Below are 22,396 nucleotides of genomic sequence, written 5' to 3' on the forward strand. Positions count from 1 at the left end.
AAGGATGCATCGAACAGAGCTGTGGGTAAGAGGACATGGGAGGCGGGGACCTGGGGCACCAGCGACTGAGTCTGGGGGCAGATATTTGGTGGAACAACTTCCCGATATGTGATGCAGTAGACTGGGCATTTTATGATTTGTAGTCCCACCACAGTGGCAGTCTTACAGTATCTTGACTTAAACTCAGTCCTCAAAGCCACCACATCAGGTGGTTTTCTCCCTCCATCAGGGGTATCAGGAGGACTCCCCACCCCACATCAGTTGGCTTTCGCCTCTATCAGGGGTATCAGGAGGACTCCCCACCCCACATCAGTTGGCTTTCCCTTCTATCAGGCGTTTCAGGAGGACTCCCCACCCCACATCAGGTGGCTTTCGCCTCCATCAGGGGTTTCAGGAGGACTCCCCACCCCACATCAGGTGGTTTTCCCCTCTATCAGGGGTTTCAGGAGGACTCTCCACCCCACATCAGGTGGTTTTCCCCTCTATCAGGGGTTTCAGGAGGACTCCCCAGCCCACATCAGGTGGTTTTCCCCTCTATCAGGGGTTTCAGGAGGACTCCCCACCCCAGATCAGGTGGTTTTCCCCTCTATCAGGGGTATCAGGAGGACTCCCCACCCCACATCAGGTGGCTTTTGCCTCCATCAGGAGAACTCTGAGCCTCATGCTAATTGCACCTTACAGGTTACTATCTTATCTGTGACTAATGCATACAGATGTGTCCACATACATCTATCCTCCGTGCGACACATAACGCATGAGCGCAGAGTGACTCGGTAGCGCAGAGCATCTTTACGTGTGAATTTTTCCCTTCAAATGCACCTAATTCCCACAGCGAATAGGACTCTTAAGTAGCTTCAGCTGATTAAAATGATCTGTGGCATGCCTATATTCTATATGTGCTAACTACGGGTGTATCTGCTTGTGAAGTGCTACATTACAGTGTCAGTGACTGTGACGGGAGGCCACCAAATTATAACTTGCCTCCGGGCATCTGAGATGAACTTATGACAGTGGGGGGTATCGTTGTCCCCCGCACTCAGCTGACATCTGCATCATTGCTGAAAGGCACAGTAAAAACAAGTGACCCTGTATTAAGTACAAAAAGGGACAGTCTACAAACTACCGATTATTTTGTACATTGTGTTGACTTCGCTAGATTGTGGTGTGTAGGTTGTAGAGTGTCCCCTTCTACCAGCCTGCCACCTTGCAGTGGATGGCATGCTGCAGATTCGGTGCACACAGCACAAAGGGAAGAGAACAACGTCCGAGTTCAAGGAGCGCAGTAATCAGGAACCTGACAATGTGAACTGGGGGCACTGTGTGTTATAATGTGAACTGGGGGCGCTACAATGTGGTATAATATGAACTGGGGCACTACATTGTGGCATAATGTGAACTGGGGGCACTGTGGCACACTGAGAACTGGGGGGCACTACAATGTGGCATAATGTGAACTGAGGGCACTACAATGTGGCATAATGTGAACTTGGGGCACTACAATGTGATATAATATGAACTGGGGCACTACATTGTGGCATAATCTGAACTGGGGGCACTGTGGCACACTGGGAACTGGGGGCACTACAACGTGGCATAATGAACTGGGGCACAACAATGTTGCATATGAACTGAGGAGACTATGGGGCATAATGTGAATTAGGGCACTACTATGGGGCATAAAATAAACTAGGGCACTACAGCGGGGCATAAAATAACCAACCGCTGCTGGGAGAGGCGTCTCCCTAGAAGCACTGCTGGCCCACAAAGTACTAGTTATGCCCCTGTGCCTTGCGCTAAATCACATATTGTAGGAATGGGGTTGATCCATACAAAGACATTACAGTGACTATTTCACACAGAACAAGTTCCATTGTTGAAGGACGCTCGCAAGCGGGTCGATGTTGGGCGCATGCGCACAACGGGGGGAGCTCCGTCGGGCGCATGCGCGAGACCCGGCGAGCGACGAGGAATACGTTGCTCGGGATCTCGCACCAAAGGGGGCGTGCTGTTGATGGTGAGTGACAGCACACCCCCTTTGGTGGGCGTGCCAGGGGCGTGGCTGCCAGACGGAGGCGTTCCCATGGGAACACCTACCGTCTGAGTCCGGCCCCACTGACATCACTAGTGATGTCAGTGGGAGTGCTTTTGGCTCTGATAGAGCCAAAATCACTCCAGGGCTACCGCAGGGTCTCGTCGCAAGCCCGATGGTCGCGATGGTCTTGACCATCGCGACCATCATCATGGACGCTCGCATAAGCTGTGGGTGGTAACCCACAGCTATGCGAGCGTCCAAGAGGCCGCTCCATTTTTAGGGAGGAGGGCCCTGATTCAGAACGAGCGCTCGGATCAGAGCGTTCGGCTCTGAATCAGGCCCACTATCCATTCCTCGTTACCGGTGAGCCTTAGAACACACTTCTACCCAGTGGCGTATCTATAGAATTTATATCATCTGAGTGGTAAGACTATTGAGGACATTGGCTGGGTAAAGTGCAGTATGTCAAGATAAATCTGATTATTTTTTATTTTTTATGTCGTTTAGGATAAATATTGAATCTATTTAACTATAATAAGCTGTTGTCATTTGGCACTATGAGAATCAAGAGACTCTGCCGTAATAGGGAGGACAATTTACTAAATTCTCTCTTGCCCAGTAGTTATCAAAATCTTTAATTTTATTTTATATTTTCCAATGTCTTCTCATACAGGAGAGCCAATGAACGGAGTACATTTTCATCGAGCTGTAAATATGAATGATGAAGAAGCTGTCATCAACATACTTCAGACCGGGTCAGTAATCCTGTATGTATTTCATGCCAAGGGGGGAGTTCAATCAGCTGCGAGTCCCATCACAGCGCGAGTACGTGCGGCTATATACAGTAACTTCGGACTCACTGCTTTTTGATTGCAGTCCCATAGAGCTGCATACAAGAAAGTGCGAGTCCAGGGCAAGATCGGACTGTCGACTTGCGGTGTTGTTGCTGGCGTTTCCACGCTCCTTGCAGCGGCAACTGGCCCACCTCGTGGCTAATTGAATTGAGCCCAAATAGTTGTTGTTGTAATAAATAGAATTGATGATCTCATTATTTTCACAGATCTACATAGTTACTGTCCAAAAATTATACAGTATCAGGGAGATGACTGCTAAGAAGACTATACAGTATAGAGTAGAACATTACCAGGGCTGGGTATTAGAGATGGGGTATAGTGGAGGTGCAGTATGCATCGCTGAAATCCCTATTATCCTTATTAAACATTTATAGTGTACCATTAGCCTGTATACAGTGGAAGACGTCTGTTTTTTGAGCTGATACAGTCTATATGATTGCTCAGTTTATCAGCTAACTTAGATCCAGCTACAGCACAGAATGCCCAATACTAATCCGATCAGAATTGACTATATCGTTATCATACATGACGGAGTTTGCTGATAACCGCTGTCAGCCTTGGTGTGCAGTTATTTGCAGACTACACTAACTGGCTGCAGTGACTCTGCAAGACTTTGGACACATTTTACTAAACGGTGGTTTGACGGCGGGTTCTATTCTATTCTAAACCCCGGCGGTTTGGTGGCAGGTTCTATTCTGTTCTAAACCCCGGGGGTTTGGTGGTAGTTTTGCAGTGGTTTCTAAATGACAGCCCTGTTCTATTCTATTCTAAAATGTGTTTTGATGGCAGTTTCGCAGCGGTTTTGGCCTTAGTAAATCTGCAGATAGCCAAACCGCAGTCAAAACACATTTTAGAATAGAATAGCACAGGGCTGTCATTTAGAAACCGCTGCAAAACCGCCACCAAAGCTCCGGGGTTTAGAACAGAATAGAACCCGCCACCAAACCGCCGGGGATTAGATTAGAATAGAACCCGCCGTCAAACCGCCGCTTAGTAAATTTTGCCCTCTGTGTGTTTGTGTGGCCAAACGGCAGAGCTCTATCACCTAACGCTTCGGCAAGATTAACCCATGGGTGGCCGGTGTAACGTTATGGAATGTTCAGATATAGACGTTGACGGATTTTATGATCGTGGAAACCGGTTTTAAATATAAATGTAGCTGTTAAAATGGTGTAGGGCACACAATTATAACTTGCTTTTTTTTTTATTAATTAGGATTGAAAAACAATCTCTAATTATGGGGTCTATTTAGGAAATTTGCAGGATTTGTAAGGGGAGTTTCCAGATATGTGACATATACAGATATGTCCGCATACATCTAGCCTCCTTGCGCGTTGCACAGCCCTTCTAGTCGCGCCATGTCGCAGCGAGACTCGGTGGTGCCTAGATTTTTTTCGTGCAACTTTTTATCTTAAACGCGTCTTGTTCACAAATCAATATGAATAGCACGCACAATCAGCTTATACTGCTTAAAATGATATGCGGCATGCCTATATTCTGTGTGCGACTGTATCTGCATGCGAAATGCTACGTTATAGTGTGCAGCTCAGTGGTTTCATGAAGGGGGGTGCGGAGGTAACACCAAAATGCTGGCTCCTCTGCAGTGACATTCTCCTGCAGCACCCAGCTCCTGTCATAGAAGAGGTGCAGACAGTCTTCGGTGATGCTGGGCTTCCCCCGGTGTGATGTTATTGGGATCCCCCGTGCGGCCACACCCCATTTATTTGATCCACGCCCCCTTCCCGCAGGGGGTATCCAGAGTGCGCATCTCTGCAGCCACTGATAGTGTAACATAGCATTTCGCATGCAGATACCCATGATTGAGTTCATCAATGAAAATATTATTATTCTCTACTTTTTCTAAGATAAGAATTGAGTGACTAGTACAAATGATAGTGTGGCTTGCTTCTATTAACATTTTTAAAGTACAAGTATTAAAACCTTTAAAGGCAAACCTAAGTAAGTTATTCACATGGTCCCAGACCTGACTATGAATATCTGACAGCCGTCGTGTAAAGTCATATTTAACAGAATGGACCCTGATCTGAGTCTTTCTGGGGTAAATTGACCAAAGTGAGAGTTTTTTGAAGTGGAGATGTTGCCCATAGCAACCAATCAGATTGTAGCTATTATCTTCTAGAAGGTGCTAGTCATACTTGCCGACAATCAGTCCCCTCCTTCCAGGAGGGAGCTGATTGTCGGCTAACAGCGGGGGGCGTGCCCGGCCAGTGACATCACATTGGGGGCATGATCGCGTCATCTTGGCCCCGCCCTCACTTCACAATGCCGTTATTTTTGGAATTGTGAAGCAGGGGGTGGGGCCACGATGACGCGATTCAGCGCGAATCGCGTCACAGGCCCCCCCGCTGCGGGGTTTTTTAGTTTATTCTGGGGGGAGGTTGGGAGGGTTGCTGGCTGCCAGGAGGTTTGCCTGCCTTTCCGGGGGGCTGGGAGCGGCACCAGAAAATCGGGAGGCTCCCGGCCAAATCGGGAGGGTAAGCAAGCCTGGGCTAGTTAAATGTTAAGTAGAAACTGATTGGTTGCAATGGGCAACATCTCCAATTTTTAAAAACTCTCAATTTAGTAAATATACCCCGACTATGGATGTTATATCTGACAGCCGTCAGCAGACTCCCGACCCCCACCGCGGTCCTCTCACAGCAGCCAGTCACTCAACTCCAATCCTCCTCAGGCCGCAGGCGTCGCATAGACAAAGTGACTGTGTCAACACTCAGCTGAGTCCTCAGAGTCCACTTGGCAATAGCCAGTCACCCACAGCGGACTACACGGTGCGGGCAGGCCCGGCTGTATAAGGGGCGGACTGGAGTGCGGCTGAGCAGCGTGACCTCTATGACATCACACGCAGCTGCACAGCACAGCCATAGGAGGCCCGGGGGCAGTTTCTGAGCTGACCAAACTACTGCCCAGGCTGAGGAAAGATGCCCAGCCTGCCACAGCTTAATCCCGACAATCTTGGGATTGGAGGCCCCGATCCCGGGATTCAAATCCCTGTGTTTTTCACGCTAAATCCCCGGATCTTGTCGATCCCAATCCCAGAATTGGCTTCCCTACACACTACTGCTGCATAGCTGTACAGCTGAGTGCAGTGCAGCCTAGTGCCCGTCGCTCTGGAGTGCAGCTCAGCCAACGGCGCGCCGATCCCGCCACTGCAGGGTGCCTGCTTGTAGAGTACATGATCTGGCCTACAGCTTTTCCTCTCGGGTGTAGGCATTATACTGTATGATGTGTGAGTAGGTTCTGGGATTGTGCGCTGAGCTCTCACACCAGTTGGTGGCGCTGTGACAGTTCACTGGGTGATAAATCACACGTCTCACTGTAAATAGCACCTTAGAATTATGCTTTAGGGAAGACGGATGATTAATGTGGCTGTTTTTTTTAAGAAAAATAAACAATCCAATCTTTTTGTCTTGTTTATATACACTTTATTCCAGCATCTGGCACGCACTACTTCCCTCGGCTCACGGATCAGGTTGTTGTTGCACTCTTTTCAGTTGAAACGCAGTGGTTTTAGTTTGTGACATACGGAGAAACGGAAGTACACTTTCAAACATATAGCTGCAGAGTATGCACTAAACTGTGCTCCATCTGTAAGGCTGAACACCTCCCATACTACGGCTCATGCCACACAGGCTACTTGGAAACTCTGTAATAGCCTGCAAGCTGCAAGCACATGGTGATTTAGCCCGTAGATTTAAAGCTCCAATCATTTAAAATGCAAAATCAGGTTGGATTTGCCTTATAAATAATTTTTTTAATCATTTTAAATCATTGCCGCTTTCAATCTGCGGGATAAATAGTTGAAATCTCGCAGGTGCTTACTTATAGGCTATTACATAGAAATGGGCCCTGGACTGGGATAAAGAATCTAAAAATGTAACCCACCTAAAAAATAAATTCCATGTCGCTTTGTACGATGCTAAGGAGCCATTGTAAACCCATATAAATAAAGTAGTAACAATAATAAGAATAGGGCATAAACGACACTGTTTAAGAACAATGGCATATGGCATCTATAGGATTTACTGCAATTCTAGGCATGGCCGTTACTTGGTGGGAAGAGCCTGACAAAACACAAGCTGGGTATTTTTCAGTGCAGTGTCTTAAAAAGATTGAACAGCAACATTTTCCCAGCTTTGTTCCATTTGATTTCAAGCATTTAATTGCAGATGCTCTGCTGTGAGACGTTGGCAAACAGAGCATCTATCTCTCTTAGCACACACTTATTTAGAGCAGGGATCCTCAAACTCGGCCCTCAAGGCACTCTAACAATGTAGATTTTAAGGCTATCCATGCTTGAGTACAGATGGTTAAATCAAAATTACTGAACTGCACAAGCATGGATATCCTTAAAATCTGGACCGTTAGTGTGTCTTGAGGACTGAGGGTCTCATTCAGAGCCGCTCGTAAGCGGCCGCTCGTTCGTTCCGAGCGATGTGCGCACAACTGCAAATGCGTACGGATTGTAATACGCATGCGCGAACCAGTCAGTGCGGCCGAAAATCGTGTGCTCGCTAAGTAGCGAATGCCTGCTATTTTGAGTGACAGGATGAGGCGTATGTGGGTGGTAACAGGGGAAGGTGCTTGAAAACGGGGAGTGGAAATCAGAACGCAGGCGTGCCTAAAGGTCAAAACGGGCGTTTTAAGGGTGTGCATAATTAATACAGCAGCGTCATTGCCCACGTCACTGGGTTATTTTATAGTCAGAACTGCTCGCAAGATTGCGGTAGGAAAAACCAACCACAAGAATAGCGAGCAGTTCAGACGCCGTTCGATGTACTCGATTAATCTATTAAATAGCGGACATGACGTATGATGCGAGCGGCCAGGGGGCGTATTTTAAAAAAAAACGACCTCAGACATAGAGGCGGCAACAGACCGCAAAGAGCGAACGGTTCATTTAAATAGCCACCCCCTTTTTCTGAACGAGCGAGCGCAAATAGCGTCCGGCTCTGAATCAGACCCACAGTTTGAGAAGCTCTGACTTTTTATATCAGCAATTCGTTCTCTTTGGTCTAGTACAAATTAGTAGGGCTGCCATCAGAAATTGTGGGGCCCAGTACAGATGAAACAGACAGGGCCCTTCTCATCCTCTCACCCAGCCTCCAACCCAATGGACGCAGAGGTCCAACATGTGTAAGGAGTCTGACTGCAATGTGTGAGGTGTTGGGTTTGAGTCCTGGGTATACTATTACTGAGCAATGTGTGTGTTATATAATGGAGGATGTGACTGATGGCATACAGGCTCCTGTACCTATGGGATCCTGCCACCCTGCCTCCCACACAACAGCAGAACTTTGGATATTGACATGGGGGGCTTGCAGCGGTCCGATGATTCTAATGGCAAACTGCTTCTTACTCAGACATCTGGCTGTTCACAGGTGAAATCATCGATGGGCCCCCCTTTGAGCCCAAACCTAGTACATAGTATCGGCTGTACCCCCAGATGGCAACCCTGCAAATAAAGATAGTAATAATGCAAGTCTGATGGGATGATATGGGGTACTACATATTTGCATTCAAGAAATAACCTTACTATAGAAATTATGCACCTTTCGGATCAGAGACAATAATAATAATAATAATAATCAGTGGAGTATTTCTATGAATATAAGTGCAGTACAACGAATAAAGGTAGCGATACTATGAATAAAAGTACCGCAACAATAAATAAAGGTACCGGTACTACAAATAAAAGTATCGGTACTATGAATAGGTAACGGTACTAACCTAAAGTCACATCTGGTCTGCTGAGGACCCTGTTGTCCGGTAATTGCCCTGAGCCCCTAAATTATTATTATTATTTTTTGCTTTTATCTGACAATGCGGATCCTCTAGTTTTGTGCTCTCATCACAACCAGACTGTTAGCGGCTGGGACCCCCTGTATCGCAAATAAACTGAGATCTCCATCAGTGACCAGTGCCATAGACATAGTGCAGTGTTGGTTTCTGTCTGTCCAAAAATATTTCTCTATTGTATCTTAGTACGTAAGCGGGAAGTAGTTATGAGACCTGCGGCCGCGATGCCACCGGTCTCCATCCCAATTCTGGAAGCCCGACAAGTGAGTTAAGATGGGCGTCAAAATACTGACGCCTATCTTACGAAGATAACCTGGGGCACCCTTCGTGTTAGCCGCGGCAGGGGGGGGAGTTTAGGTTTAGAAGGCATAGCGGGGTTAGATTGTTGGGGGGGGGGTAAAAGTAATCTCAACACAATCTTGCAATTCAATTCCAAACTCTCAGACAAGTTCACAGCAAAAATTGCATTTTGTTCCCTCGCACCCCCCTGAGCATGGGAAAAGGTGGGTAAATTCTTTTTTTTTTCAGTTAAATGTGTTGGGACACAGGGTATAACACCTGGTACTCCTCTGCTAATGGATAATCAGGCACTTGGAGGCATTTAAATAGCAAAATATGGCCAATACTTACATGACAGTTGATGTGGGACAGGTATGTGGAGGTGTAAATGATGTGGGACAGGTATGTGAAGGTATAAATGATGTGATGCAGGTATGTGTAGGTGTAAATGATGTGGGACAGGTATGTGGAGGTGTAAATGATGTGAGACAGGTATGTGGAGGTGTAAATGATGTGAGACAGGTTTGTGGAGGTGTAAATGATGTGAGACAGGTATGTGGAGGTGTAAATGATGTGGGACAGGTATGTGGAGGTGTAAATGATGTGGGACAGGTATGTGGAGGTGTAAATGATGTGGGACAGGTATGTGGAGGTGTAAATGATGTGAGACAGGTATGTGGAGGTGTAAATGATGTGGGACAGGTATGTGGAGGTGTAAATGATGTGGGACAGGTATGTGGAGGTGTAAATGATGTGGGATAGGTATGTGGAGGTGTAAATGATGCGGGACAAGTATGTGGAGGTGTAAATGATGCGGGACAGGTATGTGGGGTGTAAATGATGTGGGACAGGTATGTGGAGGTGTAAATGATGTGAGACAGGTATGTGGAGGTGTAAATGATGTGAGACAGGTATGTGGGGTGTAAATGATGTGGGACAGGTATGTGGAGGTGTAAATGATGTGAGACAGGTATGTGGAGGTGTACATGATGTGAGACAGGTATGTGGAGGTGTAAATGATGTGAGACAGGTATGTGGAGGTGTAAATGATGTGAGACAGGTATGTGGAGGTGTAAATGATGTGGGACCGGTATGTGGAGGTGTAAATGATGTGGGACAGGTATGTGGAGATGTTAGTGATGTGGTGCAGGTATGTGGAGGTGTAAATGATGTGGGACAGGTATGTGGAGGTGGAAATGATGTGGGACAGGTTTGTGGAGGTGTAAATGATGTGGGACAGGTATGTGGAAGTGTAAATGATGTGAGACAGGTATGTGGAGGTGTAAATGATGTGAGACAGGTATGTGGAGGTGTAAATGATGTGAGACAGGTATGTGGAGGTGTAAATGATGTGGGACAGGTATGTGGAGGTGTAAATGATGTGGGACAGGTATGTGGAGGTGTAAATGATGTGGGACAGGTATGTGGAGGTGTAAATGATGTGGGACAGGTATGTGGAGGTGTAAATGATGTGAGACAGGTATGTGGAGGTGTAAATGATGTGAGACAGGTATGTGGAGGTGTAAATGATGTGGGACCGGTATGTGGAGGTGTAAATGATGTGGGACAGGTATGTGGAGATGTTAGTGATGTAGTGCAGGTATGTGGAGGTGTAAATGATGTGGGACAGGTATGTGGAGGTGTAAATGATGTGGGACAGGTATGTGGGGTGTAAATGATGTGGGACAGGTAGGTGTAAATGATGTGGGACAGGTATGTGGAGGTGTAAATGATGTGGGACAGGTATGTGGAGGTGTAAATGATGTGGGACAGGTATGTGGAGGTGTAAATGATGTGGGACAGGTATGTGGAGGTGCAAATGATGTGAGACAGGTATGTGGAGGTGCAAATGATGTGAGACAGGTATGTGGAGGTGTAAATGATGTGGGACAGGTATGTGGAGGTGTAAATGATGTGGGACAGGTATGTGGAGGTGTAAATGATGTGGGACAGGTATGTGGAGGTGTAAATGATGTGAGACAGGTATGTGGAGGTGTAAATGATGTGGGACAGGTATGTGGAGGTGTAAATGATGTGGGACAGGTATGTGGAGGTGTAAATGATGTGGGATAGGTATGTGGAGGTGTAAATGATGCGGGACAAGTATGTGGAGGTGTAAATGATGCGGGACAGGTATGTGGAGGTGTAAATGATGCGGGACAGGTATGTGGAGGTGTAAATGATGTGGGACAGGTATGTGGAGGTGCAAATGATGCGAGACAGGTATGTGGAGGTGTAAATGATGTGGGACAGGTATGTGGAGGTGTAAATGATGTGAGACAGGTATGTGGAGGTGTAAATGATGCGGGACAGGTATGTGGAGGTGCAAGTGATGCGGGACAGGTATGTGGAGGTGTAAATGATGCAAGACAGGTATGTGGGGTGTAAATGATGCGGGACAGGTACCCCAAAATGCTGTACAGACTTTAATTATCTGGAAAACACCTGCTGCCTACCATTTTTCCACCATTGCTAAAAAAATTTCAAACCAACCATTTGACACCTTTTAAGGGGTTCGGTGTAATATGTCGGCAGTCATAATATGTCACTCATCATGTCAGCATTGACCATGTCGGAATTCATCATGTAGTAAGTGATGAAATGATGAATGTAGACACATTGCCTGTCGACATTTTAACAATTGTTATTGTCGACATTTTGATTACATCCCCTTTTAAGAATATCCAATACTTGCTTAAGTCCACTAACCACCTTGTAATACTGTTCTGCTATGTAATTCGGCTCTTATAGGGGCTTCAAGGTTACTTCCCCACTTTTTCATTCTCTTCTCCCTGGTCGCACGTCATAGAATGGATGCGTGATACTGCCTCAGTTCCCGGCAATGATCATTTACAATAGCATTGCGAGAGTTTGGGGAGAGCAGTTCATGAATATTAGTTGCGTTGCGTGCGATATTTAAGACTTTTAAGTCACTAATTTGTGCTCCCAAACTCCCCCTGAATTTCGTCCCCCCGCCCTATTGACTTTGACTGACTTTGGAAAACTCTAGGAAGTTACAGTAACCTTTGTGATATTTCTGTAAGACTATACAAAGCCATTTCATGCACATGATCTGTCTAAACATTAAAAGAAAAAGTAGAAACTACCTGCCAGACTTTTATAAAGAAACTCATCTTCATTTAATCCTCAGAAATGTCACTTCTGGGCGCTTATAACCGTCGCCTCGGAGATAAGGCATAAGGGGGCATTCTGGAAATTACAAAAGGTTAGAAGAAAAACTTGTTGAAAAGTTTTCAGACGTTCATTCACCATATTTAAATAAAAGCATACCCGACTAGGTGATTTCAGCTGGGATTGCCAGGGAACATGTTCCCAGATCTAGGAGATAAGAGGCACTACATTTTTTTTAATATAAACCGCTGCAATGAATCCTGCGTCTTGGCTCATTTTAATAATAAAATTTATATAAGAGAAGAGTTTTAATCTCAAGCACCAGCTCTGGAATAGTCTTGGGAAATTAATTGTTTTTCTTTGTGAATCTACAACAAGTTATAATAGTGTACTGACTCCCTGCTGGGACTTCTTGTTCACCAAAGCTGGAGAAATAGACTTTTATTTTTACCATCCGTCCAGATGACATCATGTTCGTCAAATCTCTGCTAGCCACAGGTGGTTTTACTGTGCTCAATATCTGTGCTGCTCCCCAGATTACAAACTCATCAGACTGAATTGTAACCCAGCTGAAGACAACTTTGCTATGCTTAAAACAGGTTTTCAAATGAATATTCCAGTGCTGTGGACTTTTTAATGCCACCAAATCTTAGAGACACGTGGTCTGTCCGGTTAGTGGTCTGCTTAGCCAATGTGGTATCCAAATCCATTCACTCTTGTAGTAGTTGGCTCTGTTGACAACTGTAGGTTATCCAGATTTGGACGCAAGTGTAGCTATTCCTGTTTCCTGGTGTGTCACTTGTACCAAGTATACAGTAGGTTAGAGCTAGTCAGCACTGATGACGTGCAGCAAACCAAGTGTACCAACAGGGGGCAGGCACATAACAAGATGTCTACAACTCTGCTTATGGGTGAATATACATGATTCAGTGCACACAAGTGTTGAGTTCCATATGGATGTGTTGGGATAGGTCAGTGGCGTAACTAATGTATTTGGAGCTCAGGGCAAGTTGAAAAATGGAAATGTGCGTGCCCCCAAAAAATGAGTGTGGCCACTGAAAAATGGGGCATGTCAACATTACACACACCCCTTTCTCATCACTCTGGGAACATTCCTTACCATTCCATATCCACCTTAATGCCCTGAGTAGTAGTGCCCTTCTTGCAATGCCCACTGTAGTAGTGCCCTTATGCAATGTTCCCAGTAGCAGTGCCCCCATGTAGTAGTGCGCCCTTACACAGTGCCCCCAGCAGTGCCCTTTATACAGTGCCTCCATTAGTGCACCCTTATTCAGTGCCCCTTATACAGCCCCCCTATGCAGTGCCCCCAGCAGTGGCCCCCCTTAATCAGGCCCCCAGTAATGCCCCTTATACAGTACCCCCAGCATGCAGTGCCCCCAGTAGTGGTCCCTCTTATGCAGGCCCCCAGTAGTGCCCCTTATACAGTGTGGTGCAGACAGCACTCACTGCAGTCTGCACTGGCTATGGCAGGCCTGTACCATGGCAGGCGCCGCCGGGGGGGGCCCCCCCCATGCCACCGGTCCCAAGGCACCCAGGGCATGAGCCCCGGCAACCCTGCCTTAGTTACGCCACTGGGATAGGTAATTAATAAATAATATAACTATAATATTCAGTAGAATACGCCTGTTTCCTTGCAGACTCTAATTGCACTAAATGCCAACAGGATCATTAGTCAGTGACGTCACATCATATCCGCTGCTCCTGTGCACAGGTCCTGAGCATAATTAATCCTGGGCCTAATATCTGGATAGGATTTCCTGGGCCTCCACACACCGCTTATATGCAGTTTGAGGGGAGGTAGATGAACCATTAACACCTTTCTTTAGTTGAACGATCCTCCAAGAATCCCAATTCGCACAGTCATCATTCTGTCCTAAAGGTTACACAACCTTTCTAGCCTTACGTGTTGGGAGATCCATAATTGATAACGGTCTGTGTTGGTGTAATATAAAGCTGCTTCATAAAGCATTGTAAGGCTGGGTACACACGTAAAGATTTTCTGTCCAACCATCTAACTAGTTGATTGGTTGGAATGAAAACCTGGTAAGGTATGGGAGTAACTGACAATCAGCAATTTGCTCCCAAACGCTGGAAAATGGACAAAAACTGTTGTTTGAACAAATTGTTTAGATCATTCTGACACAATTATCATCTGTTTTCTGGCATTTGGGAGCAAATTGCTGAGAATGTGCATGGTGAGAGCCAAGAGGATGGGGGTTAACGTTGAGATGAACTGGTAAGAGATGAGGAGCGAGGATGGTTTTAATGAACAGCTGTGTTTCCGATTGGCCCTAGAACTAGAAGACTTGTCAGCGTCAAATCTAGCGTCAGCTCCTTGTGACCTTGAACAAGTCACTGTCTCTCTCTGTGCCTTAAACATCAATAACTAGAATTCTATGAGCTGTGTAAAAGTAGATATTTGTAACATTCTCCCAACATATCCACATGTTTGTGCCGGGTGCCCTGCTTTCTGCTCTGTTGCTGATGGAGAACTACTGTTTGCACGTCAGTCACAGTGTGCAGGATTCTCCCACTATCTGATCGTTTGCTCAGTAGGAGGAATTGTTCTGCATCCTATAACTCCAGTGATATATTGTGCGCCGTGCAGCTTTCTCCACTTTTCCATCCACAGAGAAATCCCGTCTGCTGTTCTGTTTTATGGTAAACCGTTTCTCATTTACGACATTGTATTTCTTCGCTTTGTTGGAAGGTCATCAGAAGACGTTCCTTTCAGAGCATCGGTTGTACGCTGGTTCTGGGAAACGTGCGGAATCTAGCGACGTGTCTTCACTGCTAGCATAAATATCCATGAGCTCCCCCGGCAGCAATTCATTTACATTTTTGATTTGTTTCTTTTTAAAAGGGGAACTACACAAAAATGTATAAAACACTTGGCATAAAGCATTTAGGAAGTAAAAAAAATATTGGTTACATTACTGAAGTTATTGATGAGGGTCGGTCATTCAAGTTGCAAGTTACCTGTAGTGATTTGGGACAGAGGACAGGCTTTCCCAGAAATATGGCAGCATTCAGTAAGAAACCTCGCAGTGATTTTCTGACGAAACAGATCTGAAAGGAAAGACTTTGGGCCTGATTCGGAGATGGACAGATTTACACAGTCACACACAAGCGGCTGTGTGAATCCGTCCATCTCACATGCAAATGCAGAAGGAGGTGTCAGTCACTTCCTTGCTGCATTTGCGATCCCAGCACTGCGACCGACATCGCAGGCTGGGATCACAATTGCGACCAATGGTTGCTATTTTGGTCTGGCCTAGCCGGTGCCTGGTCACGCAAGAGGCCAGGAGTCTGCGTCTCATCCCTCCCAGAAAACGGTGGCAACACACCCAGACACGCCTCCAAACACCGCAACATGTCAATCCTGCTGCGGCTGGGGGGGGGGTCTGAGAGCAAGATCGCAGGACCTAATCTGCACATGCGCCGATGGCGTACTTATATTTCAACAACATATAATATCCTTTAATTCACTTTTTCAAATGCACCCCTCTACCAGTGGAGTAGTCATTTTGGGACATGAACCAAGGATTGCTGAGAATGCAACTGATCAATTCACCAGGACATAAAATAAAAGGAGGCACATTATTAATAAATATACTTAATAACCAGTCAGCCATGATCGCGGCAAAAGAATGTGCATTACAATGGATACCACTAGAGCAGGGATATTCAACAAGCGACCCTCCAGCTGTTGTGGAACTATACATCCCAGCATGCCCTGCCACAGTTTTGCTATTAGGTCATGCTAAAACTGTGGCAGGGAATGCTAGTATGTGTAGTTTCACATCAGCTGGAGGGCGGCATGTTTAATACCCCTGCACTAGAGCTTTTTTCAGGACAACCATTCCCATCATTGTGTAGGATAAGAAGGATTTAGGGTGTCGTTTAGTAACTGCTAAAGTGCAAGGAGAAACTTTCTGTTACTCTGTAGGGGAAAGTAATATGGCTCCTCCATATCCAAACTATTTCAGATGTTCTGATATAAACTCTGCGTACTTATAATGTGGCGTCTTTGCCATTGTAGGTACGGGAAGGTCAATGTTCCTGATAAGCTGGGATTTAGTCCTCTCATGGTCGCTGCACAAAAAGGATATTTCAGGTAAGAGTTGGATGTAACTTATTCTATTTTGTCCTATTTGTGTTCATCTGCTAATATTTGGGTCAAGGTTTACACGGGAAGTGTGTTCCTGTCCCAGACTGCAGCGGTGATGAGAACCAGGTGAAATCCCCTCATACAGTATATTATGTGTGGGAGCCAGGGCGAGTGGAATGTTATATACTTGGTGCAGCTGGCTCTTATTACTGTCAGTATGAACAGGTCTGGGCAGGGAAGCTGGGAGATTGCTGCACTCTTTTTCCTATCACCTCAGGAGGAGCCCACAGGGGGACCGGGAACGAGGCCTCTCAGCTTGAATAAGGGGCCTGATTCAGAGCCGGACGCTCTGAAAGAGCATTCGCTCTGAATCTGGGCGTTTTTTGCTTTTTTTTTGGAGCGGCCCCACGGCTATTGCGAGTGGCCAGGATGATGGTCGCGATGGTCAAGGTCATCGCGACCATCGGACTTGCGAGGAGACCCTTGTGGTAGGGTCTCGTGGCCATAAGCCCCAGAGAGCTTCCTGCTCTAATAGAGCCAGAAGCTCTCCCACTGACATCACTGGTGATGTCAGTGGGGCCGCCCACAAACGGCAGGCGTTCGCTTGGGAAAGCCTCAGTTTGTGAAGCCACCCCCCCGCCACGCCTACAAAATGGGGCGACCTGTCAATCAACATCGACAGCCGCACCTTGTGTAGTGAGCCACGGAGCGAGTTCTTTTTGTGCTCGCTCCGGGGCTTGCGCGTGCGCACTGGGCCACCATCGATCCGCTTGCGAGCGGGTTTGAATCAGGCCCACAGTCTCCAGGTTAACAGTGAACTTCTGAATGATACTGTGGAAAATCCAAGATAAAAATAGGTTGTTACTGATAATGGCTGTAAGTCTATGTATATATTGCCCTTAATATCAGGGCCGTCTTAACAGCAGGGCAGACCCTGGGTAAAGCAACCCACCCATTCACGGGAATAAAAATGTAAACGGTCAATAAAATGAAACCTTTAGATTTAGTGCTACTTTCCACAAAATCTATGTTTAAACATATAAATATGATGTAAAGCGAAGATTAATCAGACTGCTCTGACTGCTCTTTATAGGAATATGTGGGAGAAATGATATGACCATGTGTTACTGATGTGGGGGAAATGATATGACCATGTGTTACTGATGTGGGAGAAATGATATGACCATGTGTTACTGGACATGGGGGAAATGATATGACCATGTGTTACTGATGTGGGAGAAATTATATGACCATGTGTTACTGATGTGGGAGAAATGATATGACAATGTGTTACTGATGTGGGAGAAATGATATGACCATGTGTTACTGGACTTGGGGGAAATGATATGACCATGTTTTACTGGACATGGGAGAAATGATATGACCATGTGTTACTGATGTGGGAGAAATGATATGACCATGTGTTACTGATGTGGGAGAAATGATATGACCATGTGTTACTGGACATGGGGGAAATGATATGACCATGTGTTACTGATGTGGGAGAAATTATATGACCATGTGTTACTGATGTGGGAGAAATGATATGACAATGTGTTACTGATGTGGGAGAAATGATATGACCATGTGTTACTGGACTTGGGGGAAATGATATGACCATGTGTTACTGGACATGGGAGAAATGATATGACCATGTGTTACTGATGTGGGAGAAATGATATGACCATGTGTTACTGATGTGGGAGAAATGATATGACCATGTGTTACTGGACTTGGGGAAAATGATATGACCATGTGTTACTGGACATGGGAGAAATGATATGACCATGTGTTACTGATGTGGGAGAAATGATATGACCATGTGTTACTGATGTGGGAGAAATGATATGACCATGTGTTACTGATGTGGGAGAAATGATATGAACATGTGTTACTGATGTGGGAGAAATGGTATGACCATGTGTTACTGATGTGGGAGAAATTATATGACCATGTGTTACTGATGTGGGAGAAATGATATGACCATGTGTTACTGATGTGGGGGAAATTATATGACCATGTGTTACTGATGTGGGAGAAATTATATGACCATGTGTTACTGATGTGGGAGAAATGGTATGACCATGTGTTACTGATGTGGGAGAAATGATATGACCATGTGTTACTGATGTGGGAGAAATGATATGACCATGTGTTACTGGACTTGGGGGAAATGATATGACCATGTGTTACTGGACATGGGAGAAATGATATGACCATGTGTTACTGATGTGGGAGAAATTATATGACCATGTGTTACTGATGTGGGAGAAATTATATGACCATGTGTTACTGATGTGGGAGAAATTATATGACCATGTGTTACTGATGTGGGAGAAATGATATGATCATGTGTTACTGATGTGGGAGAAATGATATGACCATGTGTTACTGATGTGGGGGAAATGATATGACCATGTGTTACTGATGTGGGGGAAATGATATGACCATGTGTTACTGGACATGGGGGAAATGATATGACCATGTGTTACTGATGTGGGGGAAATGATATGACCATGTGTTGCTGATGTGGGGGAAATGATATGACCATGTGTTACTGATGTGGGAGAAATGATATGACCATGTGTTACTGATGTGGGGGAAATGATATGACCATGTGTTACTGATGTGGGAGAAATGATATGACCATGTGTTACTGATGTGGGGGAAATGATATGACCATGTGTTACTGGTGTGGGAGAAATGATATGACCATGTGTTACTGATGTGGGAGAAATGATATGACCATGTGTTACTGGACTTGGGGGAAATGATATGACCATGTGTTACTGATGTGGGGGAAATGATATGACCATGTGTTACTGATGTGGGAGAAATGATATGAACATGTGTTACTGGACATCGGAGAAATTATATGACCATGTGTTACTGATGTGGGAGAAATGATATGACCATGTGTTACTGATGTGGGGGAAATGATATGACCATGTGTTACTGATGTGGGAGAAATGATATGACCATGTGTTACTGATGTGGGAGAAATGATATGACCATGTGTTACTGGACATGGGAGAAATGATATGACCATGTGTTACTGATGTGGGAGAAATGATATGACCATGTGTTACTGATGTGGGGGAAATGATATGACCATGTGTTACTGATGTGGGAGAAATTATATGACCATGTGTTACTGATGTGGGAGAAATGATATGACCATGTGTTACTGATGTGGGAGAAATGATATGACCATGTGTTACTGGTGTGGGAGAAATGATATGACCATGTGTTACTGATGTGGGAGAAATTATATGACCATGTGTTACTGATGTGGGAGAAATGATATGACCATGTGTTACTGGACTTAGGGGAAATGATATGACCATGTGTTACTGATGTGGGGGAAATGATATGACCATGTGTTACTGATGTGGGAGAAATGATATGACCATGTGTTACTGATGTGGGAGAAATGATATGACCATGTGTTACTGATGTGGGGGAAATTATATGACCATGTGTTACTGATGTGGGAGAAATGATATGACCATGTGTTACTGATGTGGGGGAAATGATATGACCATGTGTTACTGGTGTGGGAGAAATGATATGACCATGTGTTACTGATGTGGGAGAAATGATATGACCATGTGTTACTGATGTGGGGGAAATGATATGACCATGTGTTACTGATGTGGGAGAAATGATATGACCATGTGTTACTGATGTGGGAGAAATGATATGACCATGTGTTACTGATGTGGGAGAAATGATATGACCATGTGTTACTGATGTGGGAGAAATGATATGACCATGTGTTACTGATGTGGGAGAAATGATATGACCATGTGTTACTGATGTGGGGGAAATGATATGACCATGTGTTACTGATGTGGGGGAAATGATATGACCATGTGTTACTGATGTGGGGGAAATGATATGACCATGTGTTACTGGTGTGGGAGAAATGATATGACCATGTGTTACTGATGTGGGAGAAATTATATGACCATGTGTTACTGATGTGGGAGAAATGATATGACCATGTGTTACTGGACTTAGGGGAAATGATATGACCATGTGTTACTGATGTGGGGGAAATGATAGGACCATGTGTTACTGATGTGGGAGAAATGATATGACCATGTGTTACTGGACTTGGGAGAAATGATATGACCATGTGTTACTGATGAGGGAGAAATGATATGACCATGTGTTACTGGACTTGGGAGAAATGATATGACCATGTGTTACTGATGTGGGAGAAATGATATGACCATGTGTTACTGGACATGGGAGAAATGATATGACCATGTGTTACTGATGTGGGAGAAATGATATGACCATGTGTTACTGATGTGGGAGAAATGATATGACCATGTGTTACTGATGTGGGAGAAATGATATGACCATGTGTTACTGATGTGGGGGAAATGATATGACCATGTGTTACTGATGGAGAAATTATATGACCATGTGTTACTGATGTGGGAGAAATGATATGACCATGTGTTACTGATGTGGGGGAAATGATATGACCATGTGTTACTGATGGAGAAATTATATGACCATGTGTTACTGATGTGGGAGAAATGATATGACCATGTGTTACTGATGTGGGGGAAATGATATGACCATGTGTTACTGATGGAGAAATGATATGACCATGTGTTACTGGACTTGGGGGAAATGATATGACCATGTGTTACTGGACTTAGGGGAAATAAAAAGAGTAAGAAACTGCTGGGGAGCTGTGAGGCATTATTAGGGAGCAGCTCAGGTAAGATGGGAGGGACAGAAACAAGGTAGCACAGGGGAGCAAATGAGAGGGCAGCACATAGGGGAAGGGAAATGTAGGGATGGTTCCATCAGTGATTACCATCAATGGCACAAAAATGTCTATGGTGAACCATCGATGATTTGCGCTCGTCAATGGTCACAGCTGCTGGGGGGGTATGGTGGCTTGTGGGCCAATCAGAATCTGGGATGGGGCTTAGTGGGCCACCAGGGGGCAGGGCTAAGCTCCGTGGAGTGGGGGGATAACCATCGGATTTCAGCCATCCATTGCAAAACCATCAGCCATCGGTAGGTAACCATGGATGATGGTTAACTATTGATTGTTGATGGCCATCCCTAGGAAAGAGACATGGGAACCACTTGGGGAAGAACAGACATAGAGTAGCACACACAAGGAGAAAGGGAGAGCACACAGAAGGGGGGGTGAGGCATGGGGAGCACACAGGGGAGGAATAGAGATGAGGAGCACACAGGGCAGGAAGAAAGATGGAGAGCACATCTTGGCTGCTACTGCCCCCCCCCCCCTCCCCCGCTTGACAGTGTGCATGGCTGCCTCTCCCCCCTCCACCTGACTGTGTGCATGGCAGCTGCATCCCCCCTAACTGTGTACATGGCTGCTGCTCTCAAACCCCCACCCCACTTATAGTGTGCTTGGCTGCTGCTCTCCAACCCCTCCTACAGTGTGCAGGACTGCTGCTCTCCTTCACCCTCTACATACATATACACACACACCCCCCCCCCCCACCCCCACCGGATGAATGCAGTGGTAGGGGCCCATGCTAAAGGGGTGTAACCAGCCACCACAGGGCCTTAGTTAACCATTAGAGAGTGCATGGTGTGGGCCCCTTTATAGATATACAGTTTTTAGAGCAACAGTCCATTGTAGTGAATACACCATTATCCTGGGAAATCAGTATAATGTAACTTATAAACAGGTTGGGACCTCAGGCAGTGGGGCGCACCGGGTATTTCCCCTGTACCCCTGTGGACCATCCGGACCCTGCACACACACTGTGTGATCATGGCTGCTGCTCCCTTCTCATAATGTGTGATCATGGCTGCTGCTCCCTTCTCATAATGTGTGATCATGGCTGCTGCTCCCTTCTCATAATGTGTGCGTGACTGCTGCTCCCTTCCCATACTGTGTGCATGACTGCTGCTCCCTTCCCATACTGTGTGCGTGACTGCTGCTCCCTTCCCATACTGTGTGCGTGGCTGCTGCTCCCTTCCCATACTGAGTGCGTGACTGCTGCTCCCTTCCCATACTGTGTGCGTGACTGCTGCTCCCTTCCCATACTGTGTGCATGGCTGCTGCTCCCTTCCCATACTGTGCATCATGGCTGCTGCTTCCTTCCCATACTGTGTGCATCATGGCTGCTGCTTCCTTCCCAT

At 45.8% G+C, this 22,396-nt stretch overlaps 1 protein-coding gene across 1 annotated transcript in view; it reads left to right on the forward strand.

Annotated features, from left to right (window-relative positions):
- Positions 1–22,396, forward strand: part of FANK1 (fibronectin type III and ankyrin repeat domains 1) — a 235,334-nt gene that overhangs the window by 98,114 nt on the left and 114,824 nt on the right. Inside the window, exons 4-5 of the mRNA XM_088452198.1 lie at positions 2,706–2,787; positions 16,178–16,252. Coding sequence (XP_088308324.1) covers positions 2,706–2,787; positions 16,178–16,252 — 157 coding nt within the window. The remainder of the gene's footprint in view (positions 1–2,705; positions 2,788–16,177; positions 16,253–22,396) is intronic.

This window comes from Taudactylus pleione, unplaced genomic scaffold (genome assembly GCF_031769625.1).
Source record: "Taudactylus pleione unplaced genomic scaffold, aTauple2 ptg000034l, whole genome shotgun sequence".
NCBI lineage: Eukaryota > Metazoa > Chordata > Amphibia > Anura > Myobatrachidae > Taudactylus > Taudactylus pleione.